Genomic DNA, 22,003 nt, shown 5'->3' with positions numbered 1-22,003 from the left:
AAGGATACCCCATTATTATTGCCAATATCTCCCAGCACCACATGATAATCGGGATGGACTTCGTTAAAAGGCTCAACACAATAGTTGACTGTGTGAACCACGTACTGTGGTCACAAGTAAATACCCCTATCAAATATGAGAAACTTAAAACTCCCCATTCCTGGCAACACTGCCACCTGGTGGAAGAGAGGCCTGGTTCCTTGGAAATCCATTTCAACTTCCTGATGTCACAGTTATCCAACCTGATGACCATAACCCTACCAGAAGAGATGAAGATCACATTTTAAAATTCCCCAAAATAAAATAAAAGATATTTCCCTCCAAGATGATATACTTACCATATCTTTTCATCAGGAGGATAAACCAAGGAAAGGGGGGAATCACACCCAATTCTTGACAGGTATTGAGAGGGTTAACAGTGATTTATTTATCCCTATCCGGATAAATGGTCTTAATAGGTCAAAATAAGCCAAAAAAGATTTGAGACAGGAACATAGCTTTGTAAGCTATGGGCTGATAAAACACCTGACCAAAATGGAAATGATCCGTTTCTCCACACCTCAGCGTCATTGGATTTCAGACTCCATTGATGATTCTGAAGACTATAATTCAATGGCTAGGTGTCTCTTAAATGTCACTATAGGTAATAAGACAGCCACCCATGTGTTCCTAGTCTTGGATAATCCCCAAACTAAAATTTATTTTGGCAACGATATGTTACATCGCTTTGCAATTCAAGTCGACCTAATTAATGACTGCTTATGGAGTCGACTAAAGGGGGACCCCGAGAGATACCAAAATCTGGACTTAGCCTTAAAATCTCGGCAACAGATGCCTTATGCTGTTGAAGTCCAGGTAGCCCAAAGAATTACAATTCCCAATGGCATAAATAATTTCATACTCCCCATCCAAGTTAAAAAGGGACATAAACTGAAGGGGTCAGATGCATTGGTATGCCTCTCCCATAAAATGCAGGGGGAAGGACTGAACATTACACATACACCCCTAGTCAACACACATCAGTCCCCGATGTACATTTACGTGCATAATCTCTCCAATCAGGACATCGTCTTACCCAAGGAGACCCTCATTGGTCTAGCGGTAGAGACAGAGTATCACACTTTTGGAGTCACTAACCAGGGGATTGGACTCATCCCCGATGAATATTTATGGGAGGATATCTTCACCATAGAGTCCATTTATCCCTTCGATTCTAAAGATGGTACCTGTAGAATTGAAGAGACATTGATTGTCTTTGATCAACCAATCAAAGAACAAGAGTACCCCAAGGGACCTGGATGGCAAGAGAATACACATTACACACCCAATGACCTCACCACAAAACTTGAAGAGGCCTATGAGATGGACAGCTGGAAAGCGAGTTAGTCGAAGAGATGGTAGCCTCAGCCGATGCGTGTTCCAATGATCTCGACCGACAACTGCTCCAAGAGCTTCTCCTTGAATTCCAAGAGATGTTTGCCAAGGATTCTTACGATTGTGGGACTACTGACCTACACATCGCTAGGATCCAAACAGACCCAGATGCCCCACCAGTATTCGTAAGACAGTATAGGTTGCTGGTAGCTTCCTATGAATCTCAAGCTGAGATTATCAGAAAGTTACGTGAAAGGGGTATAATTAAGCCCATCCACAGCTCCTATAACTTCCTATCCTGGGTATTTTAAAACCCAACAGACAATGGCGTTTGTGCACTAACCTCCATCAGCTAAACAAGCGTGTTTACATGTCAGGATGGCCTGTCCCATACATAGACCAATGTCTAGCCCAACTTCAAGAATCCCAAGTTTTTACAGCCTTGGATTGTGCACAGGGATATTGGACCATTAAGGTGAGTGAGGAAGACCAATACAAACTGGCTTTAAGTTTTGGCAACCAACAGTACTGTTGGGTGCGTATGCCTTTCGGATTTTTTAAATTCCGGACATGAGTTTCCTGTGTTTATGCACAAGGCCATGCCAGATGCCCTCGAGCGGGGGACGTTGGCATATGTGGATGATATCCTAATCAAAAGTACTGATATGGCCAAGCACATGACAGAACTTCGACACGTTTTGGGCCAATTAAAAGCAGCAGGGATTAAACTATCCCTGCAAAAAGCCCAATGGTGTCACACACGGGTAAATTTCCTAGGCCTCGAAGTTACCGCTGAAGGTTTGAACCCACAAAAGAAGAAGGTTGAGGCGGTTCTGAACTGAATAGTCCCTACCAACCGTAAAGAATTAAGATAATTTCTAGGTATGGTAAATTACTCGTGTAAATTCATCAATAATTACGCTGAGATAACCAAGCCGTTGCTTCACCTACTAAAGAAAGATGTCGAATGGTTGTGGGGTAAGAAACAGGAAGACGCCATGAAGGAACGTCTCACACAGGCCCTATGTCTCGTGTATCCAGAGGGAGGTAAAAACTTCTATTTAGAGACAGGGTTCACGCAGGTAAGTATGAGTTCCGTTCTTTACCAAAAACAAGATAATGTTAGTAAGGTAATTGCCTATGCTAGTAAAACATTGTCCCCGGTAGAAATAAAATTCAGTGACTGCGAAAAAGCTCTATTATCCACTGTGTGGGCATTACAGAATTTGCGCAGCTATATTCAAGGAGAGAGAATCATTATTGAAACGGTACATCAGCCTTTACAGTATTTAAAGAGTGAACGTATCAGAGGAGGAAAATGTGTCTAATAGCCGCATCACTGCTTGGACTTTGTCTTTGCAAGGGTGGCCTCTTGAAATTCGATATAAACAGAACAAGAAAAGTCCAGTAGCCCAGGGCCTAGCTGAGCTCCATGATTGTTCTGCCACTAGTCCTTCTACAGAAACCCTGGACACTGACTTTTTAGAAGAACAACTGTTATCTCCCTATAAGGTTTATGATGAAGAATAATGTAAAGAGCTGCCGTGTGTTTATGTAGATGGTTGTGCTTTCCATCACAAGGATGGGGAACAGCTCCAACTAGTGGCAGGTATTGGAATCGTTTGGACCCAAGGCGTCAACGCGATTTCTGTGGAATACAAACTTGGACCAAAAAGCAGTCAGGTTGCTGAGCTCACTGCAATCCTAAGCTTAGTTGAGATGGCTATAGAGTTCAACATAAAAGAATGTGCCATCATAACTGATTCCAATTATGTCAGGAATAGTTTTGTGGAATATTTCCCTAGGTGGAAACGAAATAACATGACCAAAAGCAATAATAAGTCCGTAAAACATGGTAAGCTCTTTTGTCATATCGATGAGCTAGTGAGGTCCAATGAATTAACCCTTTATTTCAAAAAGACCAAAGGCCACTCCAAGGTCCTAGGTGCAGAAAAAGAAGGGAACAATTTGGCTGATTCTCTAGCCAAGGAAGGGGCCATCACCGGTGAATTACTAGACATATCTTCAATCTGCACTGTACCTAAAAGATGATCTATCACCAGGCAACAGGCTAAAACAGCTGGTGATCCTAATATGTTACAGTGGAGTCACGATTCTCCTAGTGAGGATTTAATTACTGCCCAAAAAAGAAGACCCAATAATTGGCTTATTTTATAGACATATAGAAGATCCCAACCAGAATCCCCTTAATCAGGAAATATGTGCTGGGAAAGAGGATTTACGTATTTTAATGAAATCCAAATCCCAATTCGCGTTGTACCAGGGATTGTTGATACAAACCTTTAAGGTTGGTATCCAACAACGATTCGTCCCACTTAAATTTAGAGGTCTAATGTTACAGCATGCCCATGATGCTCCTACTTCTGGGCATCGCGGAGAGAAAATGACATATGAGATCCTATGGGATCATGCTTATTGGCCTCATATGTTACGTGATGTAAAGGCGTACTGCCAAGGCTGCCTATTATGTCCCCAGTTTCAACCTACTAAACCAACCCATAGAGCACCTCTCCAAAAAAGGGGGCTATGTATGGTCAGATCTTCAGATGGATTTTATTGGGCCCGTAACAAAATCTTCACCAGGAAATCGATATACGTTAACAGTTACATGTTTATTTACCAAGTATGTTGAATGTATTCCAGCACGAAATAATAGCTCCGAGACATGTGCCGCATTGTTAATCATGTCTTTTCACGTTTTGGTCTCCCACAGAGGATAGAATCTGACAGAGGTTCACACTTCACTAGCGAAGTGATGGCCAAACTGTGGAAAATTTTGGGTGTTAAAAGGAAACTGCATATCGCCTATCGGCCAGCCTCTAGCGGTGGAGTAGAACGATACAATCAGACCATCGTTAACATCCTTAAGAAATTTGTTAAGGCAAGGACTGGGATAGAAAACTTCCACTGGTCCTGATGGCTTTAAGGGCTACTCCGAATACTGTCACAAAAATGTCATCCTTTGAACTGATGACAGGTAGACGGATGGTACTGCCCCAACACTTATTGTATCGCACTACAGATCAAAATTTGATCAATGCCACCACCACACACCAATACATAGGGGATCTACATAAACATTTGCAATATGCTTTCGCCTTTGCCCAGCGAAATGTGGAAAAAGCCGCAACTAGTGCTAAGACATACTATGATCTCAAAACCTCCAAGAAGGAATATGAGATTGGTGACAAGGTCTATCTATACAACTTTGCAAGAGACTAGATCAAGGAACGGAAATTCCTTCCGTCTTGGAAAAGTCCGTTTTCCATTGTTGACAAGATTTCCCCGGTGGTGTATAAAATTACATATTCCCCGGAATGGTGAAATCAGTGAGAGATGGGTGCACATCAATCAATTACGTGCTTGCCATCCAAAGTCACAATTGCAGTTGTTAGAAGACTAACCCACCAGTTCCCACCTGGAGATGTTGAAATCATTATGGAATTTTCTCCAAAATTTACATTCACCTTTTGCCTTACAGGGTCACGTCATATAATATTCTGTATATCCGGTACTTAAACTGTTCGTTTTCCATAATTTAATAATGAAGGCCCAGACGATGACCAGACCGGTGATCGGAGGTGTCAATGACCAGACCCTAGAAGGAAGATCAGGTGACTACCTGATGTCCTGAGGGAAAGACCAGACCACCAGCAATCGATCCGGAGACGACAACCTGATGTCCCAGACCACTAAGGACCAGTCCAGAGGAAGAAACCCGCCTACGAGACCGTCTCAAAGACCCGTTGTTCGGAGGATCCTATGAACCCTGATGTGGGTGTGTCCGCCAGGCCGGCCTCATCTCCAGACCAGGATTGTCGTCAGGAATATTCGTCCAAGAAGCGCCCGAATTCAATTCACAGATAAACCCAGCATTGCTGCTGCCATTTCATCATCAAAATACCACTTAATTCCAAAAGTACCATCAGGAAAATTACCATTTTACCCAATCACACCATCTGAATGACCATTAAGAAAGTTAACTTGTCAGTGGAGAACTTTGATGTTTCCAGAGAAGATCAACGGTCATTTTAAGAAAACGTCACACCCACAATTTGCGATACATACACCTCTCTATACGTGTTCATATCTCAAAAAGGGGGGATATGTGATGACTTTTGGACTGTTTATTAAGAAAAATTATATTATCCAAAATTGGGAATCCTAGCTGACTGTCAGGTGTTAACAGCCTAGGTTGATTTCCAGTGACCCTCGAGGAAGTTACAAAAAAATAATGAGTGGAAAAAATTGGTCTAAGATCCAATGAGACTAAAATACCACTATTTGAATGTGTGCAGGTGAGCAAACACAAAGTACCAAAGTGACAATGGTGAGACAAAATCCTTATTGTCTGATTTCTCCAAAAAACCTTGGAAAGTGTATGATTACCAAACAAGACCTCTAAACTGTCACAATAGGCTATTATATCCTGAGGTCAAAATCCAGTCCATTCTGTTTACCCTAATTCTCACTAGAAATTCTCTCTGTCACATATCCTTGAACCGTGCATTAAACATAGGGTGAAAGTTGGGTCATTTAAAATATAAAGCTTGGTATAAACCAACGGAAACATTATCAGAAAGCGTATTACCAACACTTTTCCATCAAGGGAAAATCTATTCAATAAGGTTGGGTATTGCATCCCACTCAACTGAAGTTTGAAGTGATAACATATGAGATGGTTTGTGAATTGGGTAATTGCTATATTTCCAGAGGAAATCAGCCTTTCCAATACAGCTCATATATCAGAAAAATGAGAAACCAAATGTATTCACATCTTTCTTTGGTCCTTTTCCAAGAGTTAGAAGGGAAATCATCTATACTTGAATGAGACATATATTTGATCCATAAAGACATACTGCTTATATAAAAGAGTGAGTCATCATTAAGACCACCAATTCATTTGTAATACCTGACTGTCCCCAGTGGACAGGTTAGGAACATTTCTAAGTACGCAAACAGCTCAACCGTCCAATCAACAAACCTGTTGGGAGGTCCCTCGGAACAAAGGACTTGTATGATATAAAATGCCAAACACTTCAAATTGAGAACAATCTTCTAAAGACTACTTCTAAAAACTTCAAAACTTAAAACTTCTGAACTTCTAAACTACTTCTTATCTACCCTGTTGCTACTATATACTGCACTATCATCACTTGCTACCTGCGGCCGTTTTGCTGAGAATTTCAAAATCAAGATTCTGGGAGTGGTGAGACTGTGCTAAAATACTGTAATTTCTTTGATATTTCAAACTTTCTAAGATCTATAACATTTTATTGTGTGGTTAGGAATGTATTAAGGTTATCTATATGATTATAACCATAACTGTTTGAATATTGGTATTGAGGCTATATACTGCATACTAACTGATTTGTAGTGTTTTTGTGGTGCTAATTATCAGATATACTTTCCTTTTTCCCTATGGCCACGGGAAATGAGAAATAATATCTGAAGCACTATAGGTTGCAACTAACCTCCCAAAATTTTGTTTTTCCTTATTTGATAATCATATCTTGTATGATACCGTAGATATTAGCGTACTATAACTTTGATTGTGTGTACAAATATATATTAATCACCAGTATTTTGCGTTTGTATTAATATATATATAAATATTTGTACATAAATAAATTTATTTATCAAAAGGGCAAATTTTGTGTATATGGTACGAAATCATATTGGTAAAAGAACTCAAGGTATATTATTAAGTGGTGATCAAATTATTAAGGTGTGCAAATTATTGGTTTCTTAAATATTTGCCGTATTTTAACAGCTGGAGGCACTGCAATATTTTGTTTAAGGGAGAGGACACCGCCCTAAGTATCCAGAATAAATTATTACATAAACCACCACACCCCAGACCCTGCATTCACTATATCCTCTCTACCCGGACCCTGCATTCACTATATCCGCTCTGCCCGGACCCCGCATTCACTATATCCACTCTCCCCGGACCCCGCATTTACTATATCCACTCTCCCCGGACCCTGCATTCACTATATCCTCTGTCCCCGGACCCCGCATTCACTATATCCACTCTCCCCGGACCCCGCATTTACTATATCCGCTCTCCCCGGACCCCGCATTCACTATATCTGCTCTCCCCGAACCCTGCATTCAATATATCTGATACCGGCATTCACTATATACGCTCTCCACAAACCCCGCATAAATAAATTATTACATAAACCACCACACCCCGGACCCTGCATTCACTATATCCGCTCTCCCCAGACTCCGCATTCACTATATCCGCTCTCCCCGGACCCCGCATTCACTATATCCGCTCTCCCTGGACCCCGCATTCACTATATGCACTCTCCACAGACCCCACATTCACTATATCCGCTCTCCCCAGACCCCGCATTCACTATATGCGCTCTCCCCAGAACTGGCATTCACTATATGCGCTCTTCCCAGAACTGGCATTCAGTATATGCGCTCTCCTCGGACTCCGCATTCACTATATCCGCTCTCCACGGACTTCGCATTCACTATATCTGCTCTCCCCAGACCCGGCATTCACTATTTCCGGTCTCCCTGGACCCTGCTTTCTCTATATCCGCTCTCCCTGGACCCTGCATTCACTATATCCACTCTCCCACAGTAACCACAACATGGAAATGCAATTATTTTAGTAAATATAAACTGCTAAATACCTTTTCTCATCAGTAGTATAGAGCAGTCTTTTTTATCAGTATCCAGCAGATCACTGGTTAAAGCTTGTAGGAGAAGTTTTCTTTCTGCTCTAGGTGGATGCAGAACCCTTGATCTCTGTGTGGACAGCGCTTATTGGCCATGTGCTGATCACATGCACCCTCCCAAGGAAAAAAGAAAAAAAACCTCTCTAGCAAGACACACTAAACTGAGCATGTGCAAAATTCCTACGGTTCAGTCTGTCTTTATCAGATAAGAGGTGGCCACTTGAAAAAAAAGGTGGAACAGAGTAGAAAGGATCAATCTGCCTCTTTACACAATGCAGAGGCTTAACCTTAACAACTTAACAACTTTAAATCATATGAGGACCTACCCAATGTATCCAGTCAGTTTGTATCCAATTAGGCAATGGAGGTAAAGAGGATTGTAAGATCAGACTGTACTGTGTGTGGGGAGCTTTAAGTAAGCTACAGACTATACAATATTCTTTCCTTCCACTACGGGTAGAAAGAAAGACAATTGCTCAATCCCCCCATCAACACAGTCAGAATGGATGGTGGAATCACTCCTGCCGCACAACTGTGTTCTGCCAACAGAACACTGATCACTGTTAGCTGCTATAGACCTCCAGCAGTGATCGAATGAAAAAATTCCCAGAGGATGGTTGTACTGAATGTGATTGACGGATCAACTTCAGTACAACCAGCCTGCCCATACATGGGTCAGATCTCGGCTGGTCCTTACTAAACCTGTCCATATTTGATCCACTTATGGCCAGATGTAGAAAAAGTCTAATTTATTGCTGATAACAGAGTTAGAGAAGATCCGAAGATTTAGACAACTGAATGTTAATCTGTCCCAGAATATGATTGTCTCAGTCAGTCCTGTTATACTCACCGTAATTCCTCTATCCGGCTTGTTGTCAGAGCCGCCATCAGATCCCTGAAATGAGGACCCTCCAGATTGTTCCTAGACAGGCCCAGTGCCCTCAGTGTCCGGTTATTTCTTATTCCAATTGCCAGGTGGGGGCAGGAACTGTCTGTCAGGTGATTACCATCCAATCTGTAGAAGAAGAGAAGAATGTTACCAGAAGGAAATGAATCCCCCCCCCCTCCAGGAATGAATGGAACTATTCTCTACATGGATGGAACTCATTTCTCTTTATTGGAATCATTTATATTCCATCACTTTATAAATCTCCAGGAAATAGAATTTTATAAGACAAATGTTATAATGGAGTAGACCCCCCAATATTGTCCTCCATGTGTAGAGACGGTGATATCTCCATACACAGGATGAGCACAGAATACCACTGACATGACTCGTATTGTGCTATCATCTCCTTGTGTATGGAGCATGAATGGGATCAGCAGACAGTGTGAGGCCAGAATCAGCATTGCTAGTGATTGGGTGGGAGGATTGTATCTGATATTCTATTTATCTCTGCTGATCAGAGCTCTGTACTCATAGGAAGTCATGGCGCTAGGTAACAAATGTTCAGTAATGGGGAGATCTTCCGGAACTGAATAGCACGCCAGATAAAAAGAATTTGTTTGATGCTCTGATCACTCATTGCATTAAGATCAGATTCTCCCATGTATGAGCATCTCTAACCGCTTGCCGACCCGCCGCAGTGTTTTTACTGCAGCAGGGCGGCACCTGTGGGCACAGCGCCGTCTTTTAACGTCACTCGCGCTCCCTGTGTTTTCGCGGGTGGGGGGGAGGCGCATGCGTGCCCCTGCCGACCCGCTGGTGTCACCATTTGATCCCCGAGGGATCAATCATTCGGTTTCAGCCAGTGATGTCTGGCTGAAATCGGATGATCAGTCCCAGTCCTATCCTGTCCTTTGTTGACAGTTATACAGGACAGGATATGATGTCATTCTTTTCTGCCTGGGCACATTCTGTCCCAGAGAGAGAAGAAGACATACAAATCGTGAGTAAAACAGCACATACCCACAGTTAGAACACACCTAGGTCACATTTAACCCCTAAATCACCCCCCAGTTAATCCCTTCACTGCCCTGTCACCAGTGTCATTGATTACAGTGAACAGATTTTTACTCATCACTGTATTAGTGTCACTGGCGACTTCCGATAGTGTTGGTGCCCCTCCCAGATAGAGCCAGTTTACCCACTAGTACACCAGTAATCCCATTTAACCCCTTGATCGTGCCCCCCCGTTAACCCCTTCACTGCCCTGTCACCAGTGTCATTGATTACAGTGAACAGATTTTTACTCATCACTGTATTAGTGTTGCTGGCGACTTCCAATAGTGTTAGCATCAGTTAGCGCTCCTCCCAGATAGCGTCAGATTGCCCACTAGTACAAGAGTAATCACATTTAACCCCTTGATTGCCAGGAACACGCTCACTTGTACACTAAACCTCCATTGCTAGTATAGTGTCTGATTGGATAAATATCTTTGATCAGATCAGCGCTATACCAGCATTCACATTAGTATAGTGTCCCAAAAAACGCAGCGTTAGCGGGATCAGCTCCGACACCTGCCAACACCTGCGTTTAGCCCCTACGCTTACCCCCCCTTCTCCCCCAGCAAGTGCAGTGTCAGTAGATAACTGTCACTTGATACATTATACACAAAACCGCAGTGTTCACAGAATCAGGCCTGATCTGTTAGCACTTGTCGGTAAATTTTTTGTAGCGGTTCAAGCAGTCCCTGACAGCCAGGCGCTCTTTTTCCTGTGAGTTGCACTAGGTACCTGTAAAGCTAGTGGCCAAAATGTCCAAGCAAAGGTACACTAGTGAAGAGGTCTACAGGATTCTGAGCATGTCAGGTGAGAGCGAAGGGGAAGACTCACTGACAGAATCCAGCTCAGAATGCGAACCTGTAGACAGCAGAGGCACCCTGACAGGTAGCTCAGACGACAGAGAAGAGGTTCCTGCTAAGATCAGGCATACCCGACCCCAATTTCAGGTTGCTGAGGTGGTACAAACACATGATGACTCTCATATGCAGCAGACTGCCAGTACTAGTGCCACACTACCTTTTGGTGAACTGGCGAGCACCAGCGGCCTAGTCCATCCTGGTCTTATACATACCAGCACTGCAGTATCACTTAGTGACATGGCGAGTCCCACAAGTGCAGTACAAGCTAGTGCGGTAGCGAGCACAAGTAGTGTCCCGCGGCCACCAAGAATTCGCACACAGGCCCGTAGAGCCCCTAGTATCCTTCCGGATATGCTTGCAAATCCTGATTGGCAGCCCACAAATTCTGAAGCACACTTACTTCCCCCATTCACTGCCCAACCCGGAATTAAGGTGGAAACAGCAAATTTAAATATTCCCCTTGATTTTTTCAAGCTGTTTTTGACAGATGATCTTTATGCATTGATTGTGGATCAAAGCAATTTATATGCACAACAGTTTATCGCCGCCAACCCAAGTTCAAACCTTGCCAGACCATTCGCATGGAAACCCATTATGGTTTCCGAATATAAAGTTTTTTTGGGCCTAACCCTCAACATGGGCATTAATAAAAAAAATGAATTGCGGTTGTATTGGTCCAAAGACCCAATTTATCATATGTCCGTGTTCTCTGCTGCCGTAGCCAGGAAAAGATATGAGATGATATTGCGTTTTATGCACTTCAACGACAACACACTCAGTCGTCCTCGGGATGACCCTGAATTTGACCAGCTCCACAAAATTTGGCCCCTCGTAAATCACTTTAACCAAAAATTTGCAGATATCTATACTCCCCAGAAAAGCATCTGCATCGATGAGTCCCTCATTCAATTTGCTGTCCGCCTTGTATTCAAACAGTATATCCCCAGCAAGCGTGCCAGATATGGGGCCAAGATGTATAAGACCTGTGAGAGGGCAACAGGATATACATGTAAGTTTTGGATTTATGAGGGAAAAGATAGTCACATGGAGCCCCCCGGATGCCCAGACTACATAGGGAGCAGTGGCAAGATAGTTTGGGACTTGGTGTCATCCTTTTTCCATATGGGGTACCACTTATACGTGGACAATTTTTATTCAAGCGTGCCACTGTTTAAACATTTGTACAATCTTGGAATTTGCACATGTGGCACTGTGCGAACTAATCGCCGGGGCTTCCCCCAACGGCTTGTAAATACCCGTCTTAGAAAGGGGGAAAAAGCCTGCTTGAGAAACGAAGAATTGCTCGCAGTGAAGTGGAAGGACAAAACTGGATGTTTACCTTCTGTCTTCCATTCACGTAGATACAACCATCCAAATTTCCACGGCAGCTGGTGTTGTTGAGAAGCCCCTCTGTGTCCATGATTATAACCTTAACATGGGAGGGGTGGACTACAATGACCAGATGATGAAGCCGTATTTAGTTTCCCGAAAATCCAGACGCTGGTACAAAAAAGTGTCTGTTTATTTATTCCAGTTGGCTATATACAATGCTTTTGTTCATTACAAAGCAACTGGACAAAAATTCCAGGAAGATATCATCAAGGCCCTTTTGTATCCAAGAGGTGCTATGCCCCAAACTCCCAACCCAGATGCAGTTAGCCAGCTGCATGAGAGGCATTTTCCCGATGCCATTCCTAGTACCCCAACCCAAAGGAACCCCCAAAAAAGATGTGTCTGTAGCAAACGTGGAATTAGGCGTGACAACCGCTTTTGTTGTCCCTCCTGTCCTGACCAACCTGGCCTCTGCGTCAAGGGCTGCTTCCGCCTCTACCATACACTAGTGGATTATTACTATAGGGTACAGCACGGCACAGTTCAGGGCACATTTACACAGGGTCTCGAAAGATGGTAGGCAGTCAGGAAATTGGCATTTGGAGAGATCCTACCATCTGTTTTTAAAATGTTTAAAGTTTGAAAAAAAAGGAAGTTAAAAAAAAAAAAAAAAATTAAAAGTACAAATCCCAAAATAAGTTAAAAATTTTAAAAACCAAAAATAGTTATAGTTTTTTTTGTGGTTGTCATTTTTGTTATTGTTCTACTTTTACTGTTTTATTGTTACTGTTTTATTGTTAACCATTTCTGTTTTCAGGAATGCTTTCAGCTGCAGCACTGACCTGTTTATTCTGACAGCAACAGGAACTTGCTCTCAGAATATACATAAATCAGTGTGGGCAGCGCTGTCGGATGAGATTTTTCATCCGCAGTTTAAAAAAAAGCATATATGACGAAGCATGGGGGCCTGGGGTGGCCAGTGGGTGGATGGCCCCTATGCTTCGGCATATATATTTTATATTTGTTTTCACATTTCATGTGTGCCCACCATTAGAAGTGGGTGGATGCAGGGAGGTATTCTAATGGTGGGCATAGCACACACTTTTTCTGGCAGAGATTTCTTCTCTTTTTTTTTTATTCAGTCCACAGGCTGTATAAAGAAAAAAAGAACATAGCATATACACCCAACAAGGACCAGAGACGTACTGGTACATCACTGGACTTTGAATGGTTATACCAGGGTGATGCCTGCAGCTGCAGGTATAGTTTTTTTCAGCCAGAGATCGGCTTTCATGTAAAAGCATTCCTAGTGGCTAATTAGCTGCAGGATTGCTTTTACAAGCAACAGGAGAAAATGCCCCCCCTCCCCTGCTGCCTTCCACGGCCTTCTTGGGCAGTCCCGTGCCATCGGGGAAACCTGAGAATGCAGCCGGTGTTTCTGCCAGCTGACCATAGAGCTGATTGGAGACCAGAATGGTGCCAATCATCTCTAAGAAATCAGAAGCTATGAGCATTTCATCACTTCAGTTGCGCAGGATATAAACAGCGCCATTTGTAAATTGGGAACGCATCTGATCACACCGATCTTGTTTTGATTAGATAATGTAAGGGCAGAAGAGATATCCAGAGTATGATAGACCCCCAGATTTCTCAAAAAAGAATATATAACAATGCCCATTGAAGTTATAGGGGATATTTGAATTCCCTGAGATAGCATTAAAAGTGATAAAAAAAAAAAATTAAAATGGACAGTGTAAAAATAATTAAATAAATCAGAAAAAAAGTACCCTCACCCACCTGCACGCACCTGTGGTCGTGAGCGTTGACCCTGTGCCAGTATGGAAACAGCGATTGCACTATGCATGTGAGGTATCGCCACAAACGTCAGGTCAAGGGCAGTAATTATAGCTCTAGACCTCCTCTGTAAATCTAAAATGGTAGCTTTTAAAGCGTTGCCTATAGATATTAAAAATGTATGCAGTTTGTCGCCATTGCACAGGGCATGCGCAATTTTAAAGCATGTCATGTTTGGTATCTATTTACTCAGCATAGCATCATCTTTTATATCATACCAAATAATTGGCCAATATAATGTGTTTTTATGCATTAAAATGAAAAAAAGTGTATATTTTTCAAAAAAATTGCGTTTGAAAAATCGCTGTGTAAGTACTATGTGAGATATAAAATTGCAGCACCCACCATTTTATTTACTAGGGTGTCTGCTCTAAAAAATATATAATGTCTGGGGGTTCACTTTAATTTTCTAGCAAAAATACTGATTTTTTTAATGTGAACAAAAAATGTCAGAAAAGGCTTGGTCTTCAGGTGGTTAGACGAGTGCGTGATGTGTGGCTTAAACTTCTAATGCTGGGCATAAAATGCCCCCACCCCCCAAAATGACCCCTTTTTGGAAAGTAGACACCCCACACTATTTGCTGAGAGGCATGTTGAATCAATAGAAGAATTTATTTTTTTACCACACGTTTTTGGAAAATGACAAAGAAAAAAAAAAATTACAAATAATTTATTGCTCACACATGCCATATGTATATGTGGAATTACTCCCCAAAATACATACTGCTACTTCTCCCAAGTATGGGGGTACCACATGTAAGAGACATTTTGGCAGTCTACCAAGTACAGGACCCCAAAATCCAATAAGCACCTTCAGGCTTTTAAAGGGCTTTATTTCCTCATTTCACTTCCTGACTACCTATCACAGTTTCAGAGGCCCTGGAATGCCAGAATAGCACCAAACCCCCCCAAATGACCAGTTTTTGGAAAGTAGACACACCAAGGATATTGATAAGAAGCATGATGAGTATTTTTCAGATCTCATTTGTTGCCACAAGTTTTTGGAAAATGAAGAAAGAAAACAAAAACATATTTTTTCTTTTCTTTTTTTAGATTTCAAAACCTTGTGAGAAAAAAATGAGATCTGCAAAATACTTACCATGCCTCTTGTTAAATTCCTTGGAGTGTCTACTTTCCAAAAAGGGGTCATTTGGGGGGGTATGGTGCTTTCCTGGCATGTCAGGGCCTTCGAAACTGTGATAGGTAGTGAGGAAGTGAAATGAGGAAGTTACGCACCTTCAGGCTTTCAAAGTGGTCATTGGATTTCAGGCTCCTGTATGTGGCTAGGCTTCCAAAAAGTCTCACACATGTGGTATCCCCATACTTGGGAGAATTAGCAGAATATATTTTGGGGTGTAATTCCACATATACCTATGGCTTGTGCCAGAAATAAATAATTTAAATAACAACTTTGTGTAAAAAAAAAAATGTTTTTATCATTTTCCAGAAACTTGTGGAAAAAAAATAAATCTTCCATGGACACAATATGCCTCTCAGCAGATAGCTTAGGGTGTCTACTTTCCGAAAAGGGGTCATTTGGGGGTGTTTGTTCTATCCGGGAATTTTAGCACCTCAAGAAATGTGATGGGCAGTCAGAAAGTAAAAGCTGTGTAAATTTCAAATTATCTATACCATAGTTTGTAGACGCTATAACTTTCACACAAAGCAATCAATATACACTTACTGGGATTTTTTTTTACCAAAAACATGTAGCAGAATAAATTTTGGCCGAAATTTATGACAAAATTTGAGTTATTTGGATATTTTGTATGACAGAAATGAGAAATAATTGTTTTTTTTTCTTCTAAATTTTGGGGGTTTTTTTGTTTATAGTGCAAAAAATAAAAAGCGCACAGGTGATCAAATACCACCAAAAGAAAGCTTTATTTGTGTGAAGAAAAGGACATAAATTTCATTTATGTACAGCATTGCATGACCGCACAATTGTCAGTTAAACTAGTGCAGTGCTGTTTAGCAAAAAATGGCATAAATTACAATATCTATCCCATAGTTTGTAGACGCTATAACTTCACACAAAGCAATCAATATACACTTATTGGGATTTTATTTGCCAAAAACATGGAGCAGAATACATTTTGGCCTAAATTTATGACTAACTTTGAGTTTATGATATATTTTTTATAGCCGAAAGTAGAAAATATTGTTTATTTTCAAAATTTCGTTTGGGTGCAGCATTGCATGACCGCGCAGTTATCAGTTGAAATAGTAAAGCGCCAAACAGCAAAAAAAAGGCCTGGTCAGGAAGGGGGGTAAATCCTCAGGAGGGCAAGTGGTTAATGTCATCTATTTATACAGATACCAAAATAAATGTAGAGTGTTACTAAACCCGGATCCTGCATTCACTATATCCGCTCTCCCCTGCCCCCTGCATTCACTATATCCGCTCTCCCCAGACACCACATTCATTATATCCACTCTCCCCGGACTCTGCATTCACTAAATCCACTCTCCACGGACCTTGCATTCACTATATCCGGTCTCCCCGAACACCGCATTCACTATATTAGCTCTCCCCGGACCCCGTATTCACTATATCCGCTCTCCCCGGACCCTGCATTCACTATATCCGCTCTCCCCGGACCCTGCATTCACTGTATCCGCTCTCCCCGGACCCCGCATTCACTATATCTGCTCTCCCCGGACCCTGCATTCACTATATCCTGTCTCCCCGACCCTGCATTCACTATATCCGCTCTCCCCGGACCCTGCATTCACTATATCCGCTCTCCCCAGACTCTGCATTCACTATATCCGCTCTCCCAGGAACCTGCATTCACTATATCCGGTCTCCCCGAACACCGCATTCACTATATTAGCTCTCCCCGGACCCCGCATTCACTATATCCGCTCTCCCCGAACACCGCATTCACTATATTAGCTCTCCCCGGACCCTGCATTCACTATATCCGCTCTCCCCAGACCCTGCATTCACTATATCCGCTCTCCCCAGACCCTGCATTCACTACATACGCTTTCCTCGAACCTTGAATTCACTATATCTGCTCTCCCCAGACTCTGCATTCACTATATCTGATCTCCCTGGACCCTGCATTCACTGTATCTGGTCTCCCCAGTCCCTGCAGTCACTATATCTGATCTCCCTAGACCCTGCAATCAATATATCGGTTCTCCCGGGACCTCGTATTCACTATATCTGCTCTCCCCGGACCCTGCATTCACTATATCTGATCTCCCCGGACACTGCATTCACTGTATCTGCTCTCCCTGGACCCTGCATTCACTATATCCGCTCTCCCTGGACCCTGCATTCACTATATCCGCTCTCCCTGGACCCGGCATTCACTATATCTGATCTCCTCGGACCCTGCATTCACTGTATCTGGTCTCCCCGGACCCTGCAATCACTATATCAGTTCTCCCGGGACCTCGTATTCACTATTTCCGCTCTCCCCAGACCCTGCATTCACTATATCTGATCTCCCCGGACCCCGCATTCACTACATCCGCTCTCCCCGGACCCTACATCGCTCTCCCTGGACCCTGCCTCCACTATATCCGGTCTCCCTGGACCCAGCATTTACTATATCCACTCTCCCTGCACCCTGCTATTCACTATATCTGATCTCCCTGGACCCTGCATTTACCATACTGTATCTGGTCTTCACGGACCCCGCATTCACTATATCTGCTCTCCCTGGACCTTGCATTCACTATATCCGGTCTCCTTGGACACTGCTTTCACTATATCCTCTCTCCCCGCACCCTGCATTAACTATATCTGGTCTCCCTAGACCCTACATTCACTATATCTTGTCTCCCCGGACCCCGCAATCACTATATCAGCTCTCCCGGACCTCGCATTCACTATATCCGCTCTCCACGGACCCTGCATTCACTATATCTGGTCTTCCACAGTACACATAACATGGAAATGCAATTATTTTAGTAAATATAAACTTATAAATACCTTTTCTCATCAGCAGTATATAGAAATCTTTTGACTTCTATCAGTGTCCAGCAGAGCAGTGGTTAAAGCTTATAGGAGGAGTTTTCTGTTCTAGGAGGATGCAGAACCCCTGATCTCTGTGTAGACAGCGCTGATTGGTGCTGTGTTGATCACATGTACCCTCCCACGGAGAAAAAAAAAACCTCTATCAATACGCACTAAACTGAGCATGTGCAAAATGCCTACGGTTTAGCCAGTCTTATCAGAAGATAAGAGGTGGTTGCTTGAAAAATAGGAGGAACAGAGCAGAAAGGATCAATCGGCCTTTTTGCACAATGCAGAGGATTAACCCCTTAGGTTCCACAGTGAGTATCACAAGCATGCTTTACTGCATCTACAGACTGATTGTACTGTTGTGGGTTTAGTAACACTTTAATGGTTACATTTTATAGTCTATAGGGTCACCATGTTACCATCTGATATTATGCTGTTTGTACAACTTTATATCATATGAGGACCTACCCAATGTATCCAATGCCAACAGGAAGCCTTCCCTGCCAGCAGAACACTGATCACTGTTAGCTGCTATAGACCTCCAGCAGTGATCGAATGCAAAAAGTCCCAGAGGATGGTTGTACTGAATGTGATTGACGGATCAACTTCAATACAACCAACCTGCCCATAGATGGGTCAGATCTCGGCTGGTCCTTACTAAACCTGTCCATATTTGATCCACTTATGGCCAGATGTAGAAAAAGTCTAATTTATTGCTGATAACAGAGTTAGAGAAGATCCGAAGATTTAGACAATTGAATGTTAATCTGTCCCAGAATATGATTGTCTCAGTCAGTCCTGTTATACTCACTGTAATTCCTCTATCCGGCTTGTTGTCAGAGCCGCCATCAGATCCCTGAAATGAGGACCCTCCAGATTGCTCCCAGACAGGTCCAGTGTCCTCAGTGTCGGGTGATTTCTTATTCCAGATGCCAGGTGGGGGCAGGAACTGTCTGTCAGGTGATTACCATCCAATCTGTAGAAGAGAAGAATGTTAGCAGAAGGAAATGAATTCCCCCCCCCCAGGAATGAATGGAACTATTCTCTACATGGATGGAACTCAATTCTCTTTATTGGAATCATTTATATTCCATCACTTTATAAATCTCCAGGAAATAGAATTTTATAAGACAAATGTTATAATGGAGTAGACCCCCCAATATTGTCCTCCATGTGTAGAGACGGTGATATCTCCATACACAGGATGAGCACAGAATACCACTGACATGACTCGTATTGTGCTATCATCTCCTTGTGTATGGAGCATGAATGGGATCAGCAGACAGTGTGAGGCCGGAATCAGCATTGCTAGTGATTGGACGGGAGGATTGTATCTGATATTCTATTTATCTCTGCTGATCAGAGCTCTGTACTCATAGGACGTCATGGCGCTAGGTAACAAATGTTCAGTAATGGGGAGATCTTCTGGAACTGAATAGCACGCCAGATGAAAAGAATTTGTTTGATGCTCTGATCACTCATTGCATTAAGATCAGATTCTCCCATGTATGAGCATCTTTAATGTCATCTATTTATACAGATACCAAAATAAATGTAGAGTGTTACTAAACTCGGGACCCTGCATTCACTATATCCGCTCTCCCCAGACCCTGCATTCACTATATCCGCTCTCCCCGGACCCTGCATTTACTATATCCGCTCTCCCCGGACCCTGCATTCACTATATCCGCTCTCTCCGGACCCCGCATTCACTATATCCGGTCTACCCAGACCCGGCATTCACTATATTCGCTCTCCCCGGACCCCGCATTCACCATATCCGCTCTCCCCGGACCCCGCATTCACTATAGCCGCTCTCCCCGGACCCTGCATTCATTATATCCGCTCTCCCCAGACCCTGCATTCACTATATAAACCCGGGCCCCTGCATTCACTATATAAACCCTGGCCCCTGCATTCACTATATCCGCTCTCCCCGGACCCTGCATTCATTATATCCGCTCTCCCCAGACCTTGCATTCACTATATCCGCTCTCCACGGATCCTGCATTCACTATATCTACTCTTCTTGGACCATGCATTCACTATTCCCGCTCTCCCCGAACCCCTCATTCACTATATCCGCTCTTCCAGGATCCCACATTCACTATATTCGGTCTCCCCAGACCCTGCATTCCCTATATCCACATTCCCCGGACCTTAATTTTACTATATCCGCTCTCCCGGACCCTGCATTCACTATATCCGGTCTCCCCAGAACCTGCATTCACTATATCCGGTCTCCTCGGACCCCCCATTCACTATATCCGCTCTCCCCGGACCCTGCATTCACTTTATCTGCTCTCCCCGGACCCTGCATTCACTATATCCGCTCTCCCCGGACCCCGCATTCACCATATCTGGTCTCCCAGACCCTGCATTCACAATATCCGCTCTCCCCGGACCCCGCATTCACCATATCCGTTCTCCCCGGACCCTGCATTCACTATATCCGCTCTCCCCGGACTTCGCATTCACTATATCCGCTCTCGCCGGACCCTGCATTCACCTTATCTGGTCTCCCACAGTACACACAACATGGAAATGCAAATATTTTAGTAAATATAAACTGATAAATACCTTTTCTCATCAGCAGTATAGAGCAGTCTTTTGATTTCTATCAGTGTCCAGCAGAACACTGGTTATAGCTTGTAGGAAGAGTTATCTTTCTGCTCTAGGAGGATGCAGAACCTCTGATTTCTGTCTGGATAGCGCTGATAAGCCCTGTGCTGATCACATGCACCTTCCCAAGGAAAAAAAAACCCTCTAGCAATAGACACTAAACTGAGTATGTGCAAAATGCCTGCAGTTCAGTCTGTCTTATCAAAAGGTAAGAGGTGGTCACTTGAAAAAGGGGAGGAATAGAGCAGAAAGGATCAATCTGCCTTTTTACACAGTGCAGAGGATTAACCCCTTAGGTTCCACAGTGAGTATCACAAGCACGCTTTACTGCATCTACAGACTGATTGTACTGTTGTGGGTTTAGTAACACTTTAATGTTTACATTTTATAGTCTATAGGGTCACCATGTTACCATCTGATATTATGCTGTTTGTACAACTTTATATCATATGAGGACCTACCCAATGTATCCAGTCAGTTTGTATCCAATTAGGCAATGGAGGTAAAGAAGATTGTGAGATCAGACTGTACTGTGTGTGGGGAGCTTTAAGTAAGCTACAGACTATACAATATTCTTTCCTTCCACTACGGGTGGAAAGAAAGACAATTGCTCAATCCCCCCATCAACACAGTCAGAATGGATGGGGGAATCACTCCTGCCGCACAACTGTGTTCTGCCAACAGGAAGCCTTCCCTGCCAGCAGAACACTGATCACTGTTAGCTGCTATAGACCTCCAGCAGTGATCGAATGCAAAAAGTCCCAGAGGACGGTTGTACTGAATGTGATTGACGGATCATCTTCAGTACAACCAGCCTGCCCATAGATGGGTCAGATCTCGGCTGGTCCTTACTAAACCTGTCCATATTTGATCCACTTATGGCCAGATGTAGAAAAAGTCTAATTTATTGCTGATAACAGAGTTAGAGAAGATCCGAAGATTTAGACAATTGAATGTTAATCTGTCCCAGAATATGATTGTCTCAGTCAGTCCTGTTATACTCACTGTAATTCCTCTATCCGGCTTGTTGTCAGAGCCGCCATCAGATCCCCGAAATTAGGACCCTCCAGATTGTTCTTAGACAGGCCCAGTGTCCTCAGTGTCAGGTTATTTCTTATTCCAGATGCCAGGTGGGGGCAGGAACTGTCTGTCAGGTTAGTAACATACAATCTGTAGAAAAAGAGAAGAATGTTACCAGAAGGAAATTAATCCCCCCCCCCCCCCAGGAATGAATGGAACTATTCTCTACATGGATGGAACTCATTTCTCTTTATTGGAATCATTTATATTCCATCACTTTATAAATCTC

At 43.0% G+C, this 22,003-nt stretch overlaps 1 protein-coding gene across 2 annotated transcripts in view; it reads right to left on the bottom strand.

The window, feature by feature from the left end:
• Positions 1-22,003, bottom strand: part of LOC149431507 (NACHT, LRR and PYD domains-containing protein 3-like) — a 93,481-nt gene that overhangs the window by 15,614 nt on the left and 55,864 nt on the right. For both annotated transcript variants that reach the window (XM_089665523.1, XM_089665522.1), the window contains exons 8-10: positions 21,700-21,864; positions 18,884-19,048; positions 8,950-9,114 (exon numbers count right to left, since the gene is read on the bottom strand). In XM_089665523.1, the coding sequence (XP_089521649.1) occupies positions 8,950-9,114; positions 18,884-19,048; positions 21,700-21,864 (495 nt within the window). The remainder of the gene's footprint in view (positions 1-8,949; positions 9,115-18,883; positions 19,049-21,699; positions 21,865-22,003) is intronic.

Source organism: Staurois parvus, unplaced genomic scaffold, assembly GCF_062004578.1.
Source record: "Staurois parvus isolate SC_StPar_1 unplaced genomic scaffold, SC_StPar_1.0 ptg002229l, whole genome shotgun sequence".
NCBI lineage: Eukaryota > Metazoa > Chordata > Amphibia > Anura > Ranidae > Staurois > Staurois parvus.
The sequence above is the reverse complement of the archived record's forward strand: the minus strand, read 5'-3'. Positions and strand labels throughout refer to the sequence as shown.